At 39.0% G+C, this 25224-nt stretch overlaps 1 protein-coding gene across 5 annotated transcripts in view; it reads right to left on the bottom strand.

Moving 5' to 3' along the window:
* Positions 1 to 25224, bottom strand: part of RERE (arginine-glutamic acid dipeptide repeats) — a 411538-nt gene that overhangs the window by 115395 nt on the left and 270919 nt on the right. For all 5 annotated transcript variants that reach the window (XM_025856826.2, XM_025856830.2, XM_025856827.2 and 2 more), the window contains 3 exons: positions 12682 to 12730; positions 5485 to 5609; positions 3713 to 3812 (listed from right to left, as the gene is read on the bottom strand). In XM_025856826.2, coding sequence (XP_025712611.1) covers positions 3713 to 3812; positions 5485 to 5609; positions 12682 to 12730 — 274 coding nt within the window. The remainder of the gene's footprint in view (positions 1 to 3712; positions 3813 to 5484; positions 5610 to 12681; positions 12731 to 25224) is intronic.

The raw sequence follows: 25224 nt of genomic DNA, 5'->3' as shown, positions 1-25224 counted from the left end.
GAAACTCTCACAAAAGGAAAATGATACACTGGACTTTAGGAAAATTAAACATTTTGCTCTCTAAAAGACACCATTACAGAAAAACAGAGGAAATATTTGTAAATACATGTATCAAAGATATTGCATCTGCAATATAAAAACAACTCTTACAACTAAATAATTATACTAAAAACAATTCAATTTTTAAAATTGGGCAAAAGATACTTTACAAAAGAAGACATACAAATGAGCAATAAGACATGAAAAGATGCTCAATATGACAGGGATTTCAAATTAAAACCTCACTGAATGAGATACAGACAGACATCATTAGTAATGTCAAATGCTGAGGAATCTTTACCAACAAACAAATCTCAAAGGGATATCACTACACACCCATTAAAATCACTAAAATGAAAAAGACTGACAACATGAAGTCTTGTTGAGGATGCTGAAGCACTGAAATTCTAACATACTACTGATGGGAATGTAAAATGGTATGGCCACTTGGAAACATGTTTGACAGTTTCTTAAAAAGCTACCTGCATACATACAATCCTGCCATTTCACTCCTTAGGTGTATTTACCCAAGAGCAATGATAATACACATCAACACAAAGACTGAGTAACAATGTTCATAACACCTTTACTATAATTGCCAAAAGCCTGGAAACAACACAAGTGTCCATCACCAGGTGAATGCATAAAATACTGTGAATATCCATACATGAGAATATTACTCAGCATTAAAAAAGGACTATTGATAATGCAACAGCAGAAATCTATCTCAAAATTATTACACTGAAAAAAGCCAGACCCAAAAGATTACGTAAGATATTCCATTCATACAACATTCTAGAAAATGCAAACCAATCCATGATGTGAGAAAACATATCAATGGTTGTCTGAGGCTAGAAGCAGCAAGGGATTATAAAAGTTCATGAGGAAACTGTGGGGAATTTGGAAATATTTTGTATTTTGATCATTGTAGTAGTTTCATTGGTATATATATCTGAAAAAAACCATCAAACTGTATATACTTTAAATCAGAGCAGCTTATTATACATAAAGTATACCCCATATGTTGTTTTAAAACTTACACACTAAAAATCTCATTTGTGAATAATGAAAAAGAAATTGAGTCAAAACGAGCAATGTAGAAGAGCTTCTATTTAAAAACTGGTATTAAGAATTAACAGCTCAAAAATTTCTATTCGAGATGGCAGTTTTAAAGATCAAACTATTTATTTAAATGCATTTAAATTTAAACAGTCCTACTCAGATTGTTAAACACTATAATGTGGCTGTACTGTAGAATTTCATACACTTTAAATTTCTGTACTGTCGTGAGAAACAGGAAATAGACACAGGTTTATTATAAACTGAGAAATGCCTAAAACCTTGTTTTGACTCTAAGAAAAAAAATAAATAGTTCTCACATGACAATGTATTTATCTTTTAAATTTATTACTTAACACAGCTCGAAACCATCATTACTCCAAGGAAGTTGAAATAAACATTAACTTCTTAAAAGATTTTTCAATTCACTTCCCTTTTCATTAAAGAAAGTACCTACAACTCAAACTCTGTAAGCCAGTAAAACAATGAAGTAGAAAAATTAAAACAGCCACTAAACTTTTCCATTCGTCACAAAATGTACACACAACTCAGTCCTTTGGTGGCTAAACGCACTTGGATTGCATAACCCAAGCAAGACACTTGAGCCATCTTGGACACGCCTAGACAGGAAAATTTCAAATGATGGGAAGGCAGCTTCACAGAAATAAAAACTCATAAAACCAAAAGCCCTCTGGCAATGCTTAAGAAAACTTCAGAAGGAACTTGCTACAAAGGACCATGGGCAAAAATAGCCCAAATTATTTCTGTATAGAAGTATGTTCTACAGAATCCTTAGAGGGGTTGAAATAAAGAGAACAAATCAGATCAATTCAGTAAAGTGCCAAAAATAGATATTTAATTAAATACGGCAACATCTTTATTATTTAAAAATTCAACTGATCAGCATGGTCATGAAGGGGAAATTTTTTCATAAAGCTTTTATGCAAAAAACTCCACAGAAGACAAGCCCGTATCAAAGAGTTACTCTGAAAAAACACACACTTTTTAGGGTATTTTGAATTCACAGACATTCACACCACTCATACCATTCCCACTGTCTACAGATTCACCGATCTGAGTCTCTGATTCCTCATCAATAAAATACTCTCACAGGCCCCTTCTGGCTCAATAATGTATACTCAGAATAAAGACCCTTTATAAAAACAAAAACTCTAAGTATGGAAGAGGCGAGAAAGTAAAAGAAATAAGTGTATGGGAATGTAAAAAATCATCCAGTTATTTAGCACACGGCCCAAGCTCAGCAAGATCACTCAGTCTCTAACACATAAGAGACTATTATCATGTCATGTAATACTCAGGAAACACAACTAGACCAGGAATGCAAATCAGCCATATCCACATGCCTCCCTGAAAGCAAGCTGGAGTAGAAAAGTCCCTAAATTGGGAATCTGGGTTATTTTCTATCCTCCATCATGAACTTTTTGGATTGTTGGCATTCAACAATCATCTGGCCTTTCTGAGCCTTAGATTATTATCTATTTAGAGACTGAACAGATGATCTCAAAAGTCCCTTCCAACTACAGTGACCTCTCAAGAAAAATGAAAAACAAAAAGAGGGCTTAAATTACATTTAGTTAGTCATTAGGAGTTGCTGAGCCTTGTGCTCAGTATCCTATGTAGATATATATAACTTTATTAGTACATCAGTAATGCATAGAAACCCATTATTACTTCATCAGATTTGATGGTTTCACATTAGTAACCACACAGAGAAGAATTATTTCAAGAAACTTTAGAATACATTAATTTTCCTACACAGACCTATAGGATGTATTTTAATGTCAAAAAGGAATGTCCAAAAAAAGTAAACGGGTTTCAGCGATCATTCTATTTATAGCAATTTGAGTTTTGTTCTTCTGAGCTGCTGTGTGTGTTACAGGATTAGAGCAGATGAGTAATCCTGAAGGATGCCATACAACCAACTCAGTGCTGTTAGGCTCACTTGGTACATTTTACTTTATGTTTTTTTAAGGATTATTATTTTTAAAACTCAATTTTGTTGTATAATCATGTGAAATATTTACATGGCTCCAAAGCCACATCTATAAAAAAACTAATTTGTTCCAGGAAGTCTGGCTTCTCTATTCCTCCACACACTTTCAAATTCACAGTCTCAGAGACAGAGAAGAAGGCAAAAGGTATGGACGCTAGATTCACACCTTGAGTGTATGACCTTGGCTTGTGATTTAATCGCTCCAAACTTATTTCCTCACATCTACAATGGTGATAATAATAAAACTTACTTCAGAGGGACATTGTGAGAATTAAGTAAGATCATCTGTTAACAGTGGTTGGCTTTGTGGGATCTTGGTGAAAATCAACCACTACCATCAGGCTCTCATTTGAGGCTCAACACAATCCTGAGGTACAGACACAGATGAGGAAATGAACCTAGAGGTGCCACATCACTGGATCAAGGTTGTGGGGCCCAAAGCCAAGACCACAGCCCATCTTTCAATCCCAGCACTATACCACAGTACTCACTCCTAAGATTCCAGGCTCCTTCATGTTCCATACTCATCGCATACTCCCTACAGCTAGCACAAGGGATAAAGAACTTTGTTCCCACCCAGGACAACTTCAAAAGACTCACTGTATTCAGTGCATTGAGGGTAGTGTCATCCCGAGATGCTGCAACACAGCCATCTTCTGTGGAACCTCCATCACACATCCCTGCGAATGCTGCCATGCTCCTTGGAGGACAAAAAGGAAAAACATCAGCAAAGAAATTTTAACCCTCGGTTTTCAGAGTATATTTTCAGCCCAAACCAAATTCCATTACTACATGCATGATAAGCCAGAGTTCTCAGTTCTGTTTCTGCTTTTCTTAAAAAAATAAAATAAAATAAAATAAAATAAAAAACTGTTTTTAGGGGAACCTGGGTGGCCAGTTAGTTAAGCAGCCAACTCTTGATTTTAGCTCAGGTCATGATCTCAGGGTCTTGAGATTGAGCACAGGCTCCACACCGAGCACAGTGTCTGCTTGAGATTCTCTCTCTCCCCCTCTGCCCCTCCCCTCACTTGCATGCTCATGCACACACTCTCTCAAATAAATAAATAAAATCTTAAAAAAAATTTTTTAGGAGCACCTGCATGGCTCAATTAGTTAAGCATCTGACTTTTTTTTTTTTTTTTTTTTAGATTTTACTTATTTATTTGTCAGAGAGAACAAGCAGGGGGAGTGGCAGGCAGAGGGAGAAGCAGGCTCCCCTCCCCGACCAAGGAGCCTGATGCAGAACTCGATCCCAGGGCCCTGGGATCATGACCTGAGCCGAAGGCAGACGCTTAACCAACTGAGCCAACCCTAAGGATCTGACTCTTGATTTTGGTTCAGGTCATGATCTCAGGGTCTTGAGAGCTGGGTGTGGAGCCTGCTTAAGATTCTCTTTCTCAAAAAAAATTTAAGATCCTCTACAGTTCACCCTTCACTCAGTCACAAAGGAAAATGTTTCACTTACTCCAGTCCAGTTGTGTTATTTCTTCCCAAGCTTTACCAGTACTCAGATTTTAGTTTTGAAGGCATGAATAAGCTAAAACAATGTGCCACGACAGTTGGCTAGAATACAATCTTTTGAAAGAAAGATTATAATCTTTTTGAAAGAAAGATCTTTTGAAAAAATTAAATCCTCTGAAACCTTGCTTAATTCCTTTCATGCTATACATCAACTAACCTTAAGTGAGTTAAAAGCGGAAAAGGGGATGAAAAGAATTCTTAGTGGCCGCTCATGAACTACACTGAGGCAGCCCTGTCTCTGCTGTGTACCTCTACGCACAGCACAGCTGACCACAGGATTAAAGCTCAGTTACCAGGGCCTGCCGTGGTGCACGCTGCTGACATTGCGGTGAGTCCCAGAGACCACTGCAGACGCAGGAAGGCTCTTTGCCTGCACTGTGACGAGCAGGGAAAGATTTAAACTTATCTTTTATATTTTAGGCATTTGTAGGTTAACAAGTTCTCATGTAGGTAAGCCACAAAAACACCAAGCTTGGGTCAGGCATCAATGAACAGCCTAAAGTAGAGAAATCTGTAATGGGATTTTAAAACGGGTTAAATGACCCAATCACTCAACTTGTATTTAGAAGTGTTGATAATTGCATGTATGGCTTAAGATATTTCCCTTCTGAAGAGTTCTAAAATCTGCTGTGGGGCAAAGATTGAGGAAAAAAAAAAAGTGACTTTACCATGGTAAACTTTTTCTCTGACATGAAAACTCAGAGCTCTGATTACAGAGGGTATAAGAAAACATAAAGTGAGAGAATGTTCAATGTATAAATAAAATTTCAGGCGAAAGGAGAAAGTTTATTGCCTCCTAATCAATTCAGATGGCCTAAATCAGAGGGCAGAATGGGGAGAATTCCTATTACCTTGCTGCCCTCAAGTACATAAGGAGGTCACAGTCATTAACTCCAGGCATCCAGACCAGTTCCTCATGTTGGGTCACAGTGTCACCATCTGGAGAAGGGAACGGTTGCAATTCAGGAAGTTTGGCCTGTAAGACAGGGATGAAAAAGTCACAATCAAGGAGCATTTAAAGAGCTGCCTCAACAGGCAGGCCCTGGGAACAGACGCACTAGTTACTGAACCTCTTTCTTCAGGCAGGACTGAAATAACAGAAACAACTGTGAGTCACTGAAACCAGCCTGTAGCACGTTTCAGGATCATTTCACCACAGAAGATTTCACAATGGACTGCTTAATCTCTACGTAAGGAGCAGCGAACAGTGTCAAAATAAACCAGTGCCAGCATGATCCAAAGAGTAAAACAAAAATGGATGCATGTGAATAAAAGAAATTAGGGGGGAAAAAAAACCCCTCAGGACAGAATAGTTCCTTGATAAAGAAGGGAAAAACACACACATTTCCAATATTACAAGTTTACAAAGAGACAGATATAAATAATGAAACCTCACCTAAGGATATCTGCTAAAATACCTAACACAAGCTATCCTATTAAGTTAAGCTACTCTCAAGAGAGTCAATAACTATAGTATTATCAAGGTAAACATTAAAAAAAGACACAGAATGGGAGTTAACATTAAAAACACAGCTGAACTAAATGATAGTGTCAGAAATCAGACCAGCAGTAGCTTCAGGAGGAGTAGACTGCTTGTGAAGGGCCAGGAAGGAGCTTTCAGAGACAAGAGAAATGCTGCACCTTGATATGAACTGTTACAGCAGACTCAACAGTCTACATTAAGATATGAACAAGTTCACTGTATATCAAGTACACCTCAATAAATTTTTTTAAAAATATTTGAACGACAGTGCTCAACAACCAAGATTCTAAGTCACCTCTGGGTTAGAGATCCAAATACCCCTAGCATGTTCTCATCCTCACTCTGCGGGGGCCGAGCAAGAGTCAAGCATGTACTACGACTACCACAACCATCAGAGGCCTATAAAGCCAAGCATCTGCAAAACACACATGTTCCTATTGTCTCAGAGGATGAACACGGACACATCTGTCAAATGTTTTAAACAGCTACAGTTAAAAAGCTCCAGCGCCCACAGAAACCAGGCAAAAAAAATTAAATGAAGCAAGGAGAGGGTAAGGCAGCATTGTCCAACAGAAATAAAATGAGAGCTACACGTTTCATTTTAAACATTCTAGTGTCTGCATGAAGTAAAACACTACCTCCCCGTCTGACCTAGCCACGTTTCAAGTGCTCACAGCCACCTGTGGCAGTGGCTTCTGTCCTGGGCACACAGGTATCAGGTGCTAAGGAGTGAAGGGAACCAGGGTGTAATGGAGAGAGTGCTGCCCTGTCCAGGAAAAGCAACCAAGCAAGAATGAGAACCAGTACTTGTATATCCCCTGATTTTTTTCCAAAGTCCAGAAATTTTGACTTTTTAAAATAATCTTGTGGCAAAACATAACATTAGCAGACCATGTGGTCTTAGGGCTACTAGTCGGCCTCACCGGAGATCTCTGATACCTCTAAGTGTGTACCAAGCACTGACTTTCTCCAAACAAGGATGCTCTTCTTTAATTTAGTATTGACTTTTATAACATTTAATTGGGGGCCTCAATGAGTTCTGCTTAAGACATAGTAACCATATTGGAATAAAATTTAAAACACAAGAGATATTTGCATCAAAAGGCTTTTTCTGACCTTTGTACAGAGTTCTGCTTCCCCAGCACCAAGTACAGTACCTGGTGTAGTAGCTCTCCAATGGCTGTTTGTTAAATTAGTTAAAAAGTACTATTACTGTGGGAGAGGACAAATCCTCCCCGGTCAAGAGAAAAATAAGCTGGAAATATTTAGACAGTTCATAGAAAAAGAAATGCAAATGACTCTTAATGATAAGAAAACATGGTCAACCTTGCTGATAAGAAAAAGGCAAATCAATGACACTGAAATACCATTTCTCATCTGTCAGAATGACATAAATCCCAAAGTGTGACAATATACAAGGCTCTTGGATTAGTACTTGCGTGAGCTCCTAGCACAAATGCAAAAATGGTACAATGTCTAACAGAGGGGCATTTTGTAATGTCCTCACATTTCCACGTGCACCTGCCCTTTAAGCCAGCCATCCCCCTTCTGGGAATATATTTCAAAGATACATTGGCAAAAATATAAAAATCTGTATGCTCAGGCCATTCACTACAGCATTACTTGTAATAGCACATGACTGGAAGCAACTTAAATGCCCAACAATAGGAACTGTAAGAATAAACTATTCCATCCCCGCAATGGAGTTCAGGAAGTGGGAGAAGGAAATGAGGAGGCACTTTACACACTACTATGGAGGGAACAGCAGGATACATTGTTAAAAGATAAAAGGAAGTTGGTAAAATGTGTATATCATGCTACCACTAATCTAAGAACAGAGGGTTGGGGAATAAAAATAAGGATAAATCAAAACAACAATTATCCATCAGGGAGAGAAGGAAAATGTGGAAGGGACAGAGATAGCAGATTTTTTTGAGCACACTTCTTCCTTTGTATGTTTGGAGTTATGTGAATAACTTTATGTAACTATAAAAACAAAATGAAATTTAAAGAACAACAATCTCTTAAAAACCCTAAAGCAAAGGGAAATAAATGTACTAACTATATATTGAGTTGGTTCCTCTCTAGGAATTATTTCAACTAACTTTAAAACACATATTAATTTGCCTATAAGGCCCTAGTGGGATATATTCTAAGAACAACAACAACAAAAATTTTAATAGTAAGCCGTTTTCAATAACCATGGTATTTGTAGCAGTGTTAAGTACTATTATTCTGCACTATTATATATGTATTATGGGATTAAAGCAAATGAATAATTATATTGGAGTCATTTGAAAATGGGATTTAAGACATGGGGAAAAGATACAGATATAAAAGGAAAGAAAGATAGGATTAAATATAAAACCCAGATAAAAATTTGAATTGGAATTAGAAAGAATCTGCAATATATTTTATCTTCAATAAAAGGGGGGGCCATATTTCCTAACCTGTTCCCTGAAAAGGCCTAGGAATAGTAACCAACCGAGTAACAATGAACACCCAGAACCCAGTCAAAAAATGTCACTTCCCAATAAAACAATAAGGGCTCCTATGAGATAAGTTTAGTTCTAGATCAAGGGCAGGGAATATATAAGATGAGACATTAAAATCATGTTACAGCAGTTAAAAGAACCCTACCAAGAATCCCTGGGGTCCGTCCAGTCAAAGGACACAGAAGACGGCAGGAAGAGGCACCCCACCAGCCCCAAATGGGTAACCTCACCATCAGTGAGAGTAAGGACAACTGGCTAGCAGGTAACAAATAATTTAAAATCCACTGGTGACTGCGGGAACATGTTGGGAAACCAACCTAATATTTTTGCAAACTGGTGAACAGAAGGAAGGAATTGAGCGTTTATCTTGCCTTTCCTCTGTGCTTCTGATAATCAAATAGTTGGTGGTAAAGGGAAAGCTTCCTTTATTCACCTAATAAATGAAGGAATGATAGAGTTTCACCATTTTAAAGGGTGGTTCTAAGTAATAAGCCATGGCTGCAAATCAGCATTACAAGGACACACATACTTCCTCCTGGTGACTACACAGCACCACCCATGCCAGGGGCAGAGGACTGAACGAGGATGATACTGAACTAGGATGATATTAAACTTCTAGATTTAACTACTAATTTTCAAGATATGCCAAGGACAAGGGAACAAGTCTAATCACACATAAAGATGAAATCAGCCAAATCCAGACTATGGGACACCCTACTGGACAAAACACTTACCTTCTTCAATACATATATTGAGAGAAGGGGAAAAAATGAGAACAATATATGAATTAAAAGAGATTTGAGAAACCTATTAACCAATTGCAATGCATGGCTCTTATTTAGATTCCAATCTGAATTATTAAAAAAAAAGAGAGAGATTTAGGGAAATCTGGACCAAGGGGCACTTAAGAAATTGCTAATTTTTATTAGGTGTTACATATTGTGACTTTGTTTTCTGAAAGAGCTCTTATCTTTGGGATATTTACAAATAAAATGATAGACTTGTGATTTATTTCAAAATAATGGTTGGAGAGGTGTGAAGGAGAATAAATGAAACAAGTCTGACCATAACTTGGTATGTGTGAAAGCTGACTAATAAGGATAAGGGGATTTATTTTTATTTTACTATTCTTTCTTGATTTTTACAAATGTTAATATTGCACCAAATAAAAAAATTGAAATTTTAATAAGGAAAATATTGCCAATCCATAGAAAAGTCCTGTTACATTTGGTGCTCCAAAACATTTTTTTTAAAATAAAGCCTAATGAATATATTTAAAATCTGATATAAAATAAATGTAAGTATAGAAGAATGTAAGCATACTAAATCTGTTCCTTTCCAAGAATTTAAGCATCTTTTACTTAAGAACCACTTTTTCTTGGTCACAGTGGCCTATGACTATGGGTTTCAAAACAAACATAGGGGCGCCTGGGTGGCTCAGTCAGTTAAGCGACTGCCTTCGGCTCAGGTCATGGTCCCAGGGTCCTGGGATCGAGCCCCGCATCGGGCTCCCTGCTCAGTGGGGAGCCTGCTTCTCCCTCTCCCTCTGCCTGCCTCTCTGCCTACTTGTGCTCTCTCTGTATCTCTCTGCCAAATAAATAAATAAAACCTTTAAAAAAAAACAAAAACAAACATAAAGCCTTAACTCAGAATTTCATTTAGAATCGTCACTGCCTTGGGCGCCTGGGTGGCTCAGTTGGTTAAGCGACTGCCTTCGGCTCAGGTCATGATCCTGGAGTCCAGGGATCGAGTCCCACATCAGGCTCCCCGCTCGGCGGGGTGTCTGCTTCTCCCTCTGACCCTCTTCCCTCTCGTGCTCTCTATCTTTCATTCTCTCTCTCTCTCTCGAATAAATAAAAATAAAATCTTTAAAAAAAAAAAAAAAATAGAATCGTCACTGCCTTAACGTTCAAACACTGATTTAAGTTCTCCCAGTAAAGGGGAAGTGAATGTTTGTTTATGGCTTTTTTGTAAATATAAATGCAGTGATCTTTGGCTTTAAAAAATTTGCTTCTGTGAAAATGTTTGTTAAATCGAAGCCAATAGTTATTTACAGAACAATTGAGCATGTCTAGTTCTTCATGTACGAGAACTGTTTTCCCTCCCCAAACCTTAGTTACCTGAATTGTCCTAAGATTATTCGTAAAAACTGAAATTCAGTGATTAGAGGGAAGTGAGAATTCTAAAAAAACAAAACAAAAAACACCCACCACTTTTTCTATTATGGCAAGGAAAAAAAATCAGTAAAATAAATCTTAGTACAAAGATCTCAAGACACAAGAAACACAAAGAGGAAGAAAAAAATGGGTGGGAAAATACAGTGGCAAGAGAGCAGAGAGAGGGACAGGTAGTCCAGTGGTACCAGGTTAGTACTGGATTCCCTGATTAAACTATAACTCCTAGGCCTGAAGACACAGAATATATAGTTGGTGGTAGTCAGACCCACCTACTAGGCCACACCAAGGCAAGGCTATACTTGAACAAGGCAGGCATTAAGGAGAATGTCTTCTTGCAGCTTCTTTTTGTCTGTCTCAGTTATAATCCCAGTCCTGAGATGAGACGTACCTTCTAGAAGTTAGATGCCTCTGATGGTTTCTATGTTTTGGTTTTAATATTCCTTCACGTCTTAATTTCTTTCTTATTACAGTTAAAATAGGTTCTTAAAAATATGAATGGCATACAAGGAATGCTCAAAATCCAGACAGAAAAATGAACAACTAAACAGACTACTAAAACCTCAATATCCTTACAAAGAGTTGCCTGTGTTTCACATCTGTACTATGTGATGGCCATATGGCTCACTCTCAACCCCCATTCCAACTGAAATGACAGCCCATGCCAATCACGCTAAACCCACTTTCCTCACAGTTTAAAAATGGACAGTGATTAGATCCATGGCAATGACATATAGAGACTACTAGAGACCTTCTGGAAGAGTGTTCCTTGCTCTTAAAGGGAAACGAAGGGTGATCCCTTTTCCTCCTCTCAACATCTGCTATATTTCATTCACGGTAAGATCCACTAATATTTTAGTGCATTTAGAAAGGGGAAATGCTGCCAATTAAATTATAATCACACTACAGAATGTACAACGAAGTCTGATGTCAGAGATAATAAAATGTGAAGGAAAGAAGCACATCTTAGAATCAGTAAAATTCAGCTACCACCTAAGAGAGAAGGCAGCCATCGGAGGACAGCTGGGCACCAAGAGAACTGTATAGAAGCTGAGCAGAGCCCTGGTCCTGTCTGACCAGGATGTGATGATATATGAGATTGTAAACAGCCACAGGCAGCCAGAGTTTTCTGGTTCTGCCTGTCAAAGCACCCTGATACAGAGATACGGGGGTGGGGTGGGGGCAAAGAGGGCACTAAGAGTCTTAGTAAACTGAATAAAACGTGAGAGGACACAGGTCACAACACAACAAGCTGCTGACCGACAAAGAGCCTAACCATCCCGCCTCTTCTGAAGGGCAGGGGTTTTTTAAAACTTACAATTCAAGTATGTAGTGACCAAATGTCCATAAATGAATGAATGTGTAAACGAAATGTGGTAGCCTTAAAAAGAAATTAAATTCTGGTATGTGATACAACATGGCTGCACCCTGACGGTTTTATGTTAAGTAAAATAAGCCAGATGGAAGGACAAATACTGTGCAATTCCACTGATATGAAAAACCTAGAGGAGTCAGATTCACAAAGACAAAGTAGAAGAGGGGTTGCCAAGGGCTTGGGGAGAGGAAATGGGGAGTTAGTGTTTAACAGGGACAGAGTTTCAGTCTGGGAAGACAAAAAAGTTCTGGAGGTGGATGGTGCTGATGGTTGCACAACAATATGAATGTACCAAAAACCACTAAACTGTACACCTAAAAATGTTTAGAATGGTAAATTTTACATTTTAAAAATTTTTAATTTTTAAAAAGTATGCAGTATCAGGGGAAAAAGAACCCTGCATTTATATAAAATTCCCTAAAGCATAACAATGATTCTAAGTTGCTGCTTAACAGAATAAAGGGCCAGCAGAATAATAAGAAATAAAACCCTATTGGAGAAGCTACTAAAATTTGCTTTACCTGATGGCTAGGACCAACACGAATTTCCCCCTGGGTGCTGTTCAGCCTCCTGTCATGAAAAGAGCAGATTAGGTTAGCACTATATAGTTCTGGCATAAACAATCACACATTTTTTTCAAGACAAACTATTCACTTCAAGTAAATGAGGGATAACACAGGAAGAATTAAGTTCCCCACTATTTCTAGTGTTGCCCTGTACATGTACACTCCCCCACCCCCCATACACATCTCTAAAATCTCTTTCCTCTAAAAGCCCCATTCCTGCAGCTTCCTGTCATGAGTACCCATACCACTGTTCCTTCAGACCTCAGAGAGGTACACTCCAACAGTACAATCCCAGTAGAGGTTTCTTCTTTTCAAAACATTCCACATGTCCTACTGTAAACCTTATTAAAAGATAAACAAGAGAACTATGGTTCCTAGCACACACACTGGGTCATTCATTCATTCAACAAATATTTATTAAGTACCTACTGTACACTCAAAACTGTCCTAGGTGGTGGGGATAAAGTAATGAGCAACATAATACCCCTACCTTATTAGAACTTATATTCTTATCTGAGTATAAAACAAAGAAACAAATAGTAGATCAGATGATAAAAGGGCCAAAGAATTAAGGAGATGGTAAACGATGAAATATTTTCACAGTTCTTTATACAAGATAGTCAGGAAAGGCCTTTGGGCCAAGGTGGGGGAGGGCAGAGAGAAAGGAAGAGAGAGGATCACAAGCAGACCCCATGCCCAGCACAGAGCTTGATGAGGGGCTCGATCTCATGATCCCAAGACTATGACCTAAGCCAAAATCAAGAGTTGGATGCTCAACTGACTGAGCTATCCAGTCATGTCCCAGAAAAGGCCTTCTTAATAAAAGCAAAAAAAAAGCAGAGATGAAGAAGATGTGTGGGGATGAGCCCAGAAGGTCTAGGAGATGGAAGACTTCATCTTGTTTCTGTCTATGTCATTCCTACCGCACTTGCAAAGCTCACCCTCTCTTGCTTCAAATCCTAGCCATCCCAGGTTCCTTTCAGAAGCCACTGTTTCTGTAAAGCCTTTCCTGATCTCCTTCCCATTTCACCCCACAACTCCCCAAAGTGTGGATTGCCTTCCCCTTTCACTCCTTGATGAAATGCTTGTTGACTGTTTTGTCCCAGGCCTTGCATAGGGTACTCACTAGGTATATGATGACGGACAAAGAAATACAGTCCCTGCCCTCCCGGGGCTTCGTTTCCAACTCCTGGTCATCTCAACTCTGTGTCATGACTAACTGTGGGTGATCTCAGGCCACCCTTTCCGTGGCCAGGGACAAGTTGTGTTGTATAGCCACCTTTGAATTTCCAGCAGTGCTGGGGAGAGAGGGCTTTTACATGGTGAGAGCTGCCAATGGTGACTGGTGGGCTTCACTGGGCTGCAGAGTATAACAAAGCAGCAAAGCACCAGAGATGCCACACGGTCTCGTGTTTGTCCCCCACAGAGCTGATAACCCTAACATTATGTGTCAAGTTGTTAAAATGAATTCTGGAAAATGATTATTTCCTTCAGGTCCAATACTTTCTTCTTTTGACCCAACAGTTTCTCTCACAAAGAGTCTTATTTGGAGAAAGTGGGCAATAGATATAACAAAGGAAGGGAGAAGACTCAGAAAGGAAAGATGTGGCCCAGTTCTTAAGGAGCTTACACTACAACTACCCAGGGAAGTAGCATCCATCCCCCAAAACACCAGAACAGGTCCAATCACTACACTGGTAAGCATAAAACATCTCAGGAGAAACAATACAAAAATGCCAAGGGAAATGATCAAAATTAGGCAGGCTTCACAGGGAGACAACAGTGCATGCAGTGGTTAATTTACAAAGAAACCTCTGAAGGGGAGCCCACCAGCAGGGCAAAACATGACTTCCCAAGGGGGAATAAAACCCTGCAGAGGTGGGACGGTACACGGTGGGAGGAAAGGTTGCATAAGTACAGTCTTTAACGTACAAAGCACCTTCATTTCCCCACTAGGGGAATGGCATGTTGAAAAACAAGCCAAAAGATGGACAGTTCTGGTAGGTTCATGTAGGAATGACATGCTGTTTTCGGAGGTCTGAGAGGAATCAAACAGGCCAGGAGGCTATTTTAATCATGAGTACTTCAAGAAAAACAAGCAGTCAGTGTTACTGACCATTTCCCTTCCAACTCGTTCCTTTCTGTTTCATAACTAGCTATGAGCAAAACTAGCTGCCAAAAGCTCTCCCCTATATTTCTAAACAGTTTCCAAATGCTTGCCTGCCTACAAGCAGGTCTAGCCAAAATGTGTCATCCGAGAAGGTTTCAGCTGCAGCCCATCCAGTAACTTGTGCCCACAGCTCAACTTCCAGGTTCTTCCAGAAGGTCTGTGCTATGCTAAGGTTCTCAAGTGGATGCCTATGAAAGCATTTCCCCTTCATTGCTACACACGCACTGCTAAGTCCTTGATAATTCTAGAACAAACATTCCTGGTCTGTTTTTTAGTCTTTTTCCTTTTTTATTTTTTGTTTCTTCTTTTAATATTTTCATAAGCCAATATTATCATATTTAGCTCAAAAATGTGCCACAATATTAAAACAAACACCAAATATCTTAGATCCCACTGGTTTGCATAAAATAGGTGAATAATTATACAAGTGAGACAAACAAGTATACTGAGGATCTTAAGAGCCTAAATTGGAAATTGTTTCTCTCATTTTTGTTTCTATCAATGATGGGTACTAACAAGGTTAGTAGTTTTAAAAGCCCAAAATAAAACAACCTTTGAAAATTTAAAAATCAATTTTTATAACAAAATTATTTCTTAATCATATGCAACTTTTAAATATTAGGGTTTCTTATAGCAAGAAATACAACAAAATTATTTTGGAGGAGGATTAGGATCCAAGGTAAGCAGACAATGGCACTGGCCTACCATTTCCAGGAACTCCTGAATATAGAATATATATAATGGTGGAAATGTTTTTTTAGGTCCAAGATAAAAAGAGGCAGATAGCAACATACCCCATTAGAGAGAACTGGATGCATCTGACAGAAAAACAGCATATGAAATGAAGATGAGCGACAAGAAGTAAGCTTTGTGGGATATAGCCAGTACCCAGCCACATCTGCGATCCACCAATCACCATCTCCCCTCCCTCTTCTGACAGCATCCAAACTCTACATTAAACTACAGTAAGTCCATCCCCTGCTGCCTCACTGCCCCCTTCTTCCTGCAAGCTCCTCTCGTGGTCCAAACCGCCCTATCAGAGGATGATACTCTGCCAAGACTCATTTGGACATTTCCTACCTCCCCACCCACTATGGGACGGATTATAGGCTTCTAGAGTACAAGAACTGATAGCCATCTTGTGTGTCCCCCAGAATCTAATACGCTACCTGTCTGGCATTTTTATGCATTCAGGACAAATTTAAAGTTCCTTAGTGGCATGAATACTTCTAGATTACCAAGTTGTAAAACTTGACAAAAATCACCAGAAATTATTATTTAAAAGGACTATCAACAGCTTGTGGAAAACGCTCTTAATAATCACATGCTGACCAGTATGTATTTCCTTTTACTTAACACAGCAATTTCCAAACTTTTGGTCTCAGAAATTCTTTATGGTCTTTAAATTACTGAGCATTCTAAGGAAGTTAGATTTTTTAGAAATTTCAAAAAATATTTTTTAAATAGCAATAAGGCTATTACATATGAACATGTATCACTTATTTTTATAAAAAATAACTGTATTTAAACCAGAAAAAAATTTAATGAAAACAGAGGCACTGTTTTGCATTTCTGCAAATCTAATCCAGGACTTAACAGAAGACAGCCAGATTCTCATATCTGCTTCTACATTCAATCTGTTACAATGTTATTTTATTTTTTTAAAAGATTTTATTCATTTATTTGAGAAGCAGAGACAGAAACAGTGAAAACAGGTGCAGGGGAAGGGGGGAGGGAGAGAGAATCTCAAGCAGATTCCTCACTGAATGTAGAGTTTGACGTGGGGCCTGATCCCACAACCTGAGATGATGAGCTGAGCCGAAATCAAGAGTCGGACACTTAACCTACTGAGCTACCCACGTGCCCAGCAATATGTTATTTCAGTTAGAGTATATGAAGAAAACCTAGTCTCACAAAGATAATAATTGGAAACGGGAAGAATATTTTAATAGTCTTTTTGGCAATTATGGATATTATTTTTGATACTACCCCAAAACTCAACAAAGTGGTCAATTCTTAAAGGTTTTTATACAATGTGAATCTAAAACCTTATCTATGATCTTTTTGGACTCTTTTACGTTAAAAATCCATTAGTCTCTCTTGGCCTTTCAATGGGTCCTTCTACCTGGACATGATTTTTGTAATGTCATGTGTAAGTTAGAAGGAAAATATTGGAGGGGCGCCTGGGTGGCTCAGTTGTTAAGCATCTGCCTTCAGCTCAGGTCATGATCCCAGGGTCCTGGGATCGAGCCCCACATCGGGCTCCCTGCTGGGCGGGAAGCCTGTTTCTCCCTCTCCCACTCCCCCTGCTTATGTTCCCTCCCTTGCTGTGTCTCTCTCTGTCAAATAAATAAATAAAATCTTTTTTTTAAAGATTTTATTTATTTATTTGAGAGAGAGAATGAGAGATAGAGAGCACGAGAGGGAAGAGGGTCAGAGGGAGAAGTAGACTCCCTGCTGAGCAGGGAGCCCGATGTGGGACTCGATCCCGGGACTCCAGGATCATGACCTGAGCCGAAGGCGGTCGCTTAACCAACTGAGCCACCCAGGCGCCCATAAATAAAATCTTAAAAAAAAAAAAAAGAAGGAAAATATTGGATACCAGGTTATCTTTCAATTAGTAATGACGATAGTTAGCAAGTAAGTACTTTTCTACTGTTCTAGGTGCTCTACAGTCTCATTTCTATGTATTCATTTAATTCAAATTTTGATATTAATGAAAGCATTAACAGTGACAGTCCCAGAAATATAGATCTTATTCTATCTTACATGTGAAACAATACAGCTACTGAAGAGGTTTTCTGCTTAATGTACAGTGTTGCTTACTAGGTCTGGGCAAAAACAGGATGGCCATCAATTAAGGAAGGAAAATCCAGACCAGGGACAGTGTAAATCCCAGTGAGGTCGGATAAAGGATACTACATACAAAATAAGAAACCAAAGACGGAAGTCATATCCCAGGATAATGCAGGACCAATCTATGTACACCCTTGTCCTTACCTCAGGGTTTTCACCTACATTATCTTAAATTCAGATATCCTGCAGTTGCATTACAAACACCAGCAAAATAATAATACTAGTTATCACTTACTAAGTACTATTTGTGCCAGGTATGTATTATTTCATTATTCTGTGACAACCCTATGAAGCAGTATCTCCACTTTATAGCTAATAATGACAGTACTAATTCTAACATTAAGAAACATATATGGTGAATATTTACCATGTACCAGGCATTTTAAGCTAAGCAAATTCCACATATTTTCTTATCTAATCTTAAGGATGACCCTATAAGGAAGTTGCTATTATTACTTATCCAGACAAGGAAACTGAAGATGAGAGAGAGTTATGAAACTGCCCAAGATTACATAGCTAACAACTGGAAAGAAAAAACCAGGATTCAAACTGAAGTTTAGTTGACTCCAAAGTCAGAACTCCTACATGGCAGAGAGATTAAGTTACTGAACCAAAATAACATCATTACAAATAGAACAAGTATGAGAAACCATATCCTTATCTTCATTTCAAGCATCAAAGGCAGAATTATCAGTTTCTTTTTAGTTTGAAAATCATGTTAAAAGAAAAAACCTATAGGGGCACCTGGGTGGCTCAGTTGGTGAAGCGACCGACTCTTGATTTCAGCTCAGGTCATGATCTCAGGGTCGGGAGATTAACCCCCAAATTGGGCTCTGCACTGAGTGTGGAGCCTGGAGCCTGCTTCCTGCTTAAGATTCTCTCCTTCTCCCTCTGCCCCACCCCCACCTCGCAAGTGCACATTCTCTCGCCCTCTAAAAAAAAATTTTTTTTTAAATGAGAAAACCTATCAAAGTTAATGACTAATTTATGTAACATTGCCAAAATAACAAAATTATAGAAACAACAGAGTAGTGGTGGCCAGGTGTTAGGAATGGGGGATGGGTAGAGAGGTGAGGGGTCGAGAGGTCTGTGTGGTGGTAGAACAGACATGACGACGGCAGTGGTTACATAACGCTCCACTGACTGACCACACACACATTTTACTAATGTTATATCCAGGTTCTGATGTTATACTAGCATTATACACAGTGGGAGAAGTGAGTGAATGGCATATAGGAGCAGTGTGTAGTATCTTGCAACTTCCTGTGAATCTAAAAAATTAAGTTTTTAAAAAGTCTAAAGAATTGGTTGACTGAATGATATATTACAGATAGACTGGAGAGACAAAAGCTAGACATGAGAAAAGCTAATTAAATGGCCAAAAGATTCCCCTAAGATGTACTGTCGACAGCTAAACAAGTAACAGAAGAAAGACTGCCACAGTTAAGGAGAAAGGACATTCAAGGAACTAACTCAAGTCACATAAATTCTTTTTTCCCTGTATTTACTAAGGATCCTGGCTTGAGGTCATCCTTTATGAGACATCTCTATGACTCATACTACCAAAAAAAAAAAAAAAAAAAATTGACACCACCCTCACCAGCAAGGAAGAATTTCTCTGTGAGGTTAATGTAAATAATATATGTTTTTCAAAACAGCTGAGGTTCAGTGCCCATTATTCTACAAATCTTCGCTTTGGATTATGAAAATATAGTCCCAGAAGCCAAATTACAACAATAATGACAAGTCATTGTGTTTATTCCTTGAGTATTGAAAGAAAGAAAGAAAGAAAAAGAAAGAAAGATTCATTGTATATGAAATCTGATACAAAAGAAATCCATGTAACAAAGCAGTATCCATGGCAACTACAACTTAATATTTCAGTCCTCTTCAGCTGCAGTGGATTAAATAAAATGACAAGATGTTCCCTTTGAAAAGTAACCTGTTACCATGGAAACGTTTTAGTCTAAGAAGTAAACAGGGAATGGACAGAAAGGGGCAGGAAGCCTGTAACTGAATATCAAAAAGGGAGAAGCATCCACGCAGAGGAGATGAGAGAGCTGGCTGGCCAGATGTATGTAGGCTGGGAGAGGCAAGTGTCTGCGGAGGTACATTCACTCAAGACACCCAAATAGCTCTAGAAAGAGTGTGGTCATTGCTTACGACGAGGACTTGGGTCTACAGGGGAAGGACAAGAGCACAGGGTCCAGGGGAGAAGACATGAGCTGCTGGAGCAGAGGCCTGTCACAGGGAGCTGGCATGAGTTCTCATCCGAAACCCAGACCTGGTCCCCAATCCAAGCCCAGAACGTCACAGCAGTGTGGCCTACAGCCCATTCCCAGAAGTCTGGGCCTGCATAACTCTCTAGCTGGACCCCTTCTCTGTGGCTGGTGTCACGTGTGAATGAAATCACTATGCAATTTTCCTTTACCTTTCCTTCAGATCACAAGGCTCAGAGAAGAGATACTTTTTACCTTTCCCATAAAGTGTTCAGTTGAGCAGGAAGACTGACGTGAAATCAATAAAAAGAAGACTCTAGGAATTCTACTACTCACTAGCTCATTCAGAAAGTGATCACAGAAATTGACTGTAGGTCCAGAATGAAATACAACAAATTTTAGGAAAATTGAAAGGCAATTTATCAGAATCACTTTTTTTTAAAAAAGACTTTATTTATTTGAGAGAGAGAGAGAGAGAGAGAGAGAGAGCATGAGCAGGTAAGGGGCAGAGGAAGAAAACAGACTCCCCGCTGAGCAGGGAGCCTGACGCGGGGCTCGATCTCGGGACCCCAGGATCACGACCTGAGCCGAAGGCAGACGCTTAACTGACAGAGCCACCCAGGCGCCCCCAGAATCAGTCTTTTTGTAAGAAGGGTTGTGGGCAGGAGAGAAAACAAGGATGGTAAGAAGGGAATCTAGGAGCCGTGCTGGGTTTCACAGATTTCAGCAGGAACATACATTTCCAAAGCAGTCAAATTTTTTTTTTTTAAAGATTTACTTATTTATTTTAGAGACAGAGAGAGAGCGTGGGGGGGGGGAGAGGGACAGAGAGAGAGAGAGAGAGAGAGAGAGAATCAGCAGACTGATGCAGAGCTTGATGTCACAACCCTGAGATCGCCTGAGTGATTCAACCTGAGCTGAAATCAAGAGTCAGACACTCAACCAACTGAGCCACGCAGGCTCCCCTGCAAAGTAGTCTTCGAGAAGTCTGAAATGTCTTTAAGTCTGACACAGTACGTTAAAAACCCATGTAAATTTTGAATTCTATTCAGTAACACATTCCCATTCATTTTAAGCGAAAACAAATACCTAAACCTGATTAAAATCACTGTGCTTCGGACACCCTATCAGATGTCCGAAGACCCGGCCTCCCGCTACTGGGAGGGAGGAGATGTTTACACACCACCACAGTCTAGATGCTCAAGTGCATGGGATGAGCACAGACTTGAGTCAAATGAACTTGGGTTAAAATTTCGGTACCAACATTTTATTATCCTAAATGTGATCTTGAGGACACACTTCAATCTCTCTGAGCCAGTTTCCTCATCTATGAGATGAAATTCATAATGACTGGTTTGCCAAGTTGCTATAAAAATCAAAGATGACGACCTACAGGGAGAAGTAGCACGGTCCTGCGGCACAGTAGCCACTGCTATTATTAGCTCCAGGTATTGGCAAGAGACGACAGCAGGAGCTAATTCCCCTACCAGGAGTTCCCAAAGCACCACCTACCCCTCCTCAACTCTTAACACAGGTGTGAATTTTTATCTATTTTGCATGATTTTATATTTATTTTGTGTAATTATTTCCCTCAATGTCCTGCCCTTAGACTGAAAGCACCATGCAAGTAAGGGACAAAGTCTGTTTTTACCTCTCCATTATATCCAAGGGCCCACTGGTGCTCACTAAATATATTCTAATATTTTATACTACATATAAATATACTCCAATATTTTAATTCAACTATTGTTTAGCCATAGATAGCAACTAAGCACTTTGGCACAAAATTAAATCAAGTAACCTGTGATAGAAGGCTAGCCCTCCTGCCTATAGCAGGAAGGATATTTTGAATGAATACTGGTTTATCGAGAGAGAGAGAGAGAGAGAGAGAGAGAACCCATCAACAGTTGAAAGTTAATGTTTCAAGTTCATACACAAATACAAAGGTCAAGACAGAAACTCTTTAAAATCCCGAATCATAATATTCTACATTTTCTCTGATGGAAAGTTCCTTAGAGACCATGTGATCTAATCTTCTAGCTTAATAGAAGGAACCAAGGCCTGAGGAGATAAAGGTGCTCTTTCAAGGGGTCATAGTGAGTTAATTATGAAGGAGTCCAAGCCACAGAAGTAGCTCTCCTTCCACAGAGTACCCCCTAAATATAAGTCAGAGTCCAAAACTAAGAATTTAGGCATTGGCTGAGGAATAAAAGAATTTTCATGCTGACAATAAGATGCAGTAAATGTGGCCTCTATACAAAGTATGTAGCATCGGGAAAAAAATGGTTTAAAAAAATTTTTTTAACAACATATGAGAAAGGATCTCATTTCAAAGTGGTAATCACCGCCCAACACAAAGCTATACGTACAGAAATGATGATTTAGAAAACAGACTTATTATTTTAATCCCACTGTGATTCAAATAATTTATAAAGCAGCAATATTTGAAGATTAAGCCGATCTCCTGACCAAAAATATTGCTAGCTTTCTGCACACTGAAATCAAACTTTATAAAAACAGAAATGTAGCATCCCCAGAAAAAGAGGGACATTGGACTATAAGTATGTCTTCAATGCATGTGTGAATGTCTCTTTGTTCCCAGTGGGAAGTCTCTGGGAAATACTATGAAAAACATGACCATTGCCTTATGCCTCTTCACTGTGATGGTGTGAGTATGGGGGGAGGAGAGGGAAAAGGTGAGGGCAGAGAGGAAGAACACAGCCTTCACAGCATTAACACACACACACACACACACACACACACACACACACACATCAGAGAGATCAGAGAGATAAGAAAAGAACAACGTTTAGTGCTGAACTCACCAAACATTTTATATGACATGGAAGTAAAGCTTCTTAAAAAAGATTTTTTTTCAGGAAATATAAAGAAAAATATAAGACACCCAAAGGGCAAGAGAAGAAAGGAGATCAATAAATGGTGGTTAAACATATTGGCCACTAATTTAATTACCATAATTTCCAACACAACTCCTGACACTGTTTTAAACAGATTGACCAAAAACTATAGATGTTGTTGAGATAACCATACTTACATGAGATTGTAGACTTGGCCTTTGAATTAATAACAATAATACACTGAGCAATTAAGTGCCAAGCAGTTTTCATACTGTTTTCACCCCATCTTTATAACAACTGTGAGAAATTATACTTATTTTACTGGAGATTTGGTCATATGGAGATATGACCCATGAGAAAACGGAGATTCAGAGGAGCCAAGAAACTCACCCAATGTCACTAGTTAGGTGGAATTTGAACCATACCATCTAACTCTAAATCTAGTCTTTTCTCTTACAATAAATGCCACTCATTTATTCAACATATTTATGCCAAAGGCCCATTTGGCAGGCACTCTAAAAGAAACTAAGGCTACAAGCACAGATGTAGCCCACACCCCAGAAGACAATCAAATGGTCACAAATAAATGTATAATTCAAAGAACTTTGACAGAAATAATATCTAATTGTCTTAATTGAATTAAAATGAGCTGTTGTAGCTTAGAACCAAAGTATCAAGAATATACAACCCGAGAATAGATTAATTTTCTTTCAGATCTGCTTTAAAGATATGTTCAGGAACCAGTATCCTCCCCTGTCACAAACTGCTCAATACAGATGATCATCAGTTTGGGAGGAGACTCATGAATGCACACAAATTCGTGAATTTCATTATTTCAAATCTCCCGTTAGCCTGTATTTTCTATTTTCTCTCTCATTCTGGATGACATTTTTTTTAATGGCTTTAGAATAAATGTTTCTCTGGTGGAAAGATAGCTCATTTCAGCTAATGACCAAAAAGTAAAGTGGAAGATGAAAAATGAATTCAGAAGGAAAAAGGATCAGAAACAACGAACCACTGGAAAATCACAGACATGACAAACATCAGGTCTTAGGTGTACCAGAGTCTTCTGATCTAATACACCAGACAAGAACCTAGGAAGTGGTCAAAACTGGAGCTATGTTATTAGCAGATTCACAGGCTCTGAAAAATTTATGTTTTACATAAGAGGAACCCTTTAAATGTAAGCGTCAACCTTGGATTCTGATTCAAGATTCTAATATAATGACAAGAAAAGCTAATAAAGGATAATATTTTGGTGAACTTTTACTTTTATGTGCTTCTGGAAACATAAGCTGTCCATATTCACCAACATTTCCTGATACTCTGAGGTACAAGAGGAGGGGAGCGATAAGCCAAAATGAAACTAACAAGGATCTTTCCAATGTCCAAGCTGGGCAGACCGTGGACAACTTCACCGACCAAGAGAAGAACGTCCCATGTGCTGTTCCTTCACCTCTACCACCACCAGACAAGCACAGAAGCCCCAAAGCGAGAGATGGCTAGTCAACAAGTAACATTCCAAAAATATTTTCCCAAGATGGGGAAATATAGAACAAATGCACACTACACAAGAAACGGCGCTTATGACTTACTTTACCTGATCTGAAACACAGAAATTTGACTCTAAACAGCCAGCAGAGTGGTCACTACAAGTCCTCACCATCTAAACAGGTGGCTGCATACAAGCTCACAAGGGCACATTTGTATTAGGCCAGGCCAGCTAGCCAGACCAGCGGGAGGAACCTGCCCAGAGCTGATTCATGAGCACAGCTTCCTAGTCACACTTTGTTTGCTAAGTATAAAAAAAAAAGTTGAAGTAAAGGCCCTAGAAAAGAAAGGCAGTCCACAACTGTTTTCCAGACAAGTATGGTCCTGACTCAAATGAGGATTTTCTGAAACAAATCTGGAGTGTTAAGTGCCTCTGGACCCAAATCCTCTTGTCCGGAGAGACAGTAATTTTAGACTTACAAGAGAAAAGCAGAAAGGAAGAGTATTCTAAGTGGAGTGAATTAAGAAAAGTTTCAGAAGCAACACTACACGGAATGGGGAAAAACTGCCCAAAACCCCAAATGCAATGTTCAAATAAATGTGATCATAATTGGGAAGACAGCCCTCCTATCAATGGAAAACAAAACTAAAACTAGTAATAAATGCACTACTCCTAAATTCATCTCATCACAATCCCCAAACTGAACCTGCTGGAAGCCAGATGATACTTCAGTAATACTGTCAGTGGCCAGAATTTACCGTTAGCCTTCCTTACAACTTTCCACCAAAATCAGGGTCCTCCTCTCACAAGAGGTGAGCACACACAGCTCCACATTCGTATGACACAATGAAGGGTTTACGCTCAGAATCTCTCCCTGTCTCACCAACGTCCCATGAATTTCCT

The sequence above is a fragment of the Callorhinus ursinus genome, unplaced genomic scaffold (genome assembly GCF_003265705.2).
Source record: "Callorhinus ursinus isolate GAN/ISIS: 27379988/994484 unplaced genomic scaffold, GSC_fseal_2.0 scaffold18, whole genome shotgun sequence".
In the NCBI taxonomy this organism is placed as follows: Eukaryota; Metazoa; Chordata; class Mammalia; order Carnivora; family Otariidae; genus Callorhinus; species Callorhinus ursinus.
The sequence above is the reverse complement of the archived record's forward strand: the minus strand, read 5'-3'. Positions and strand labels throughout refer to the sequence as shown.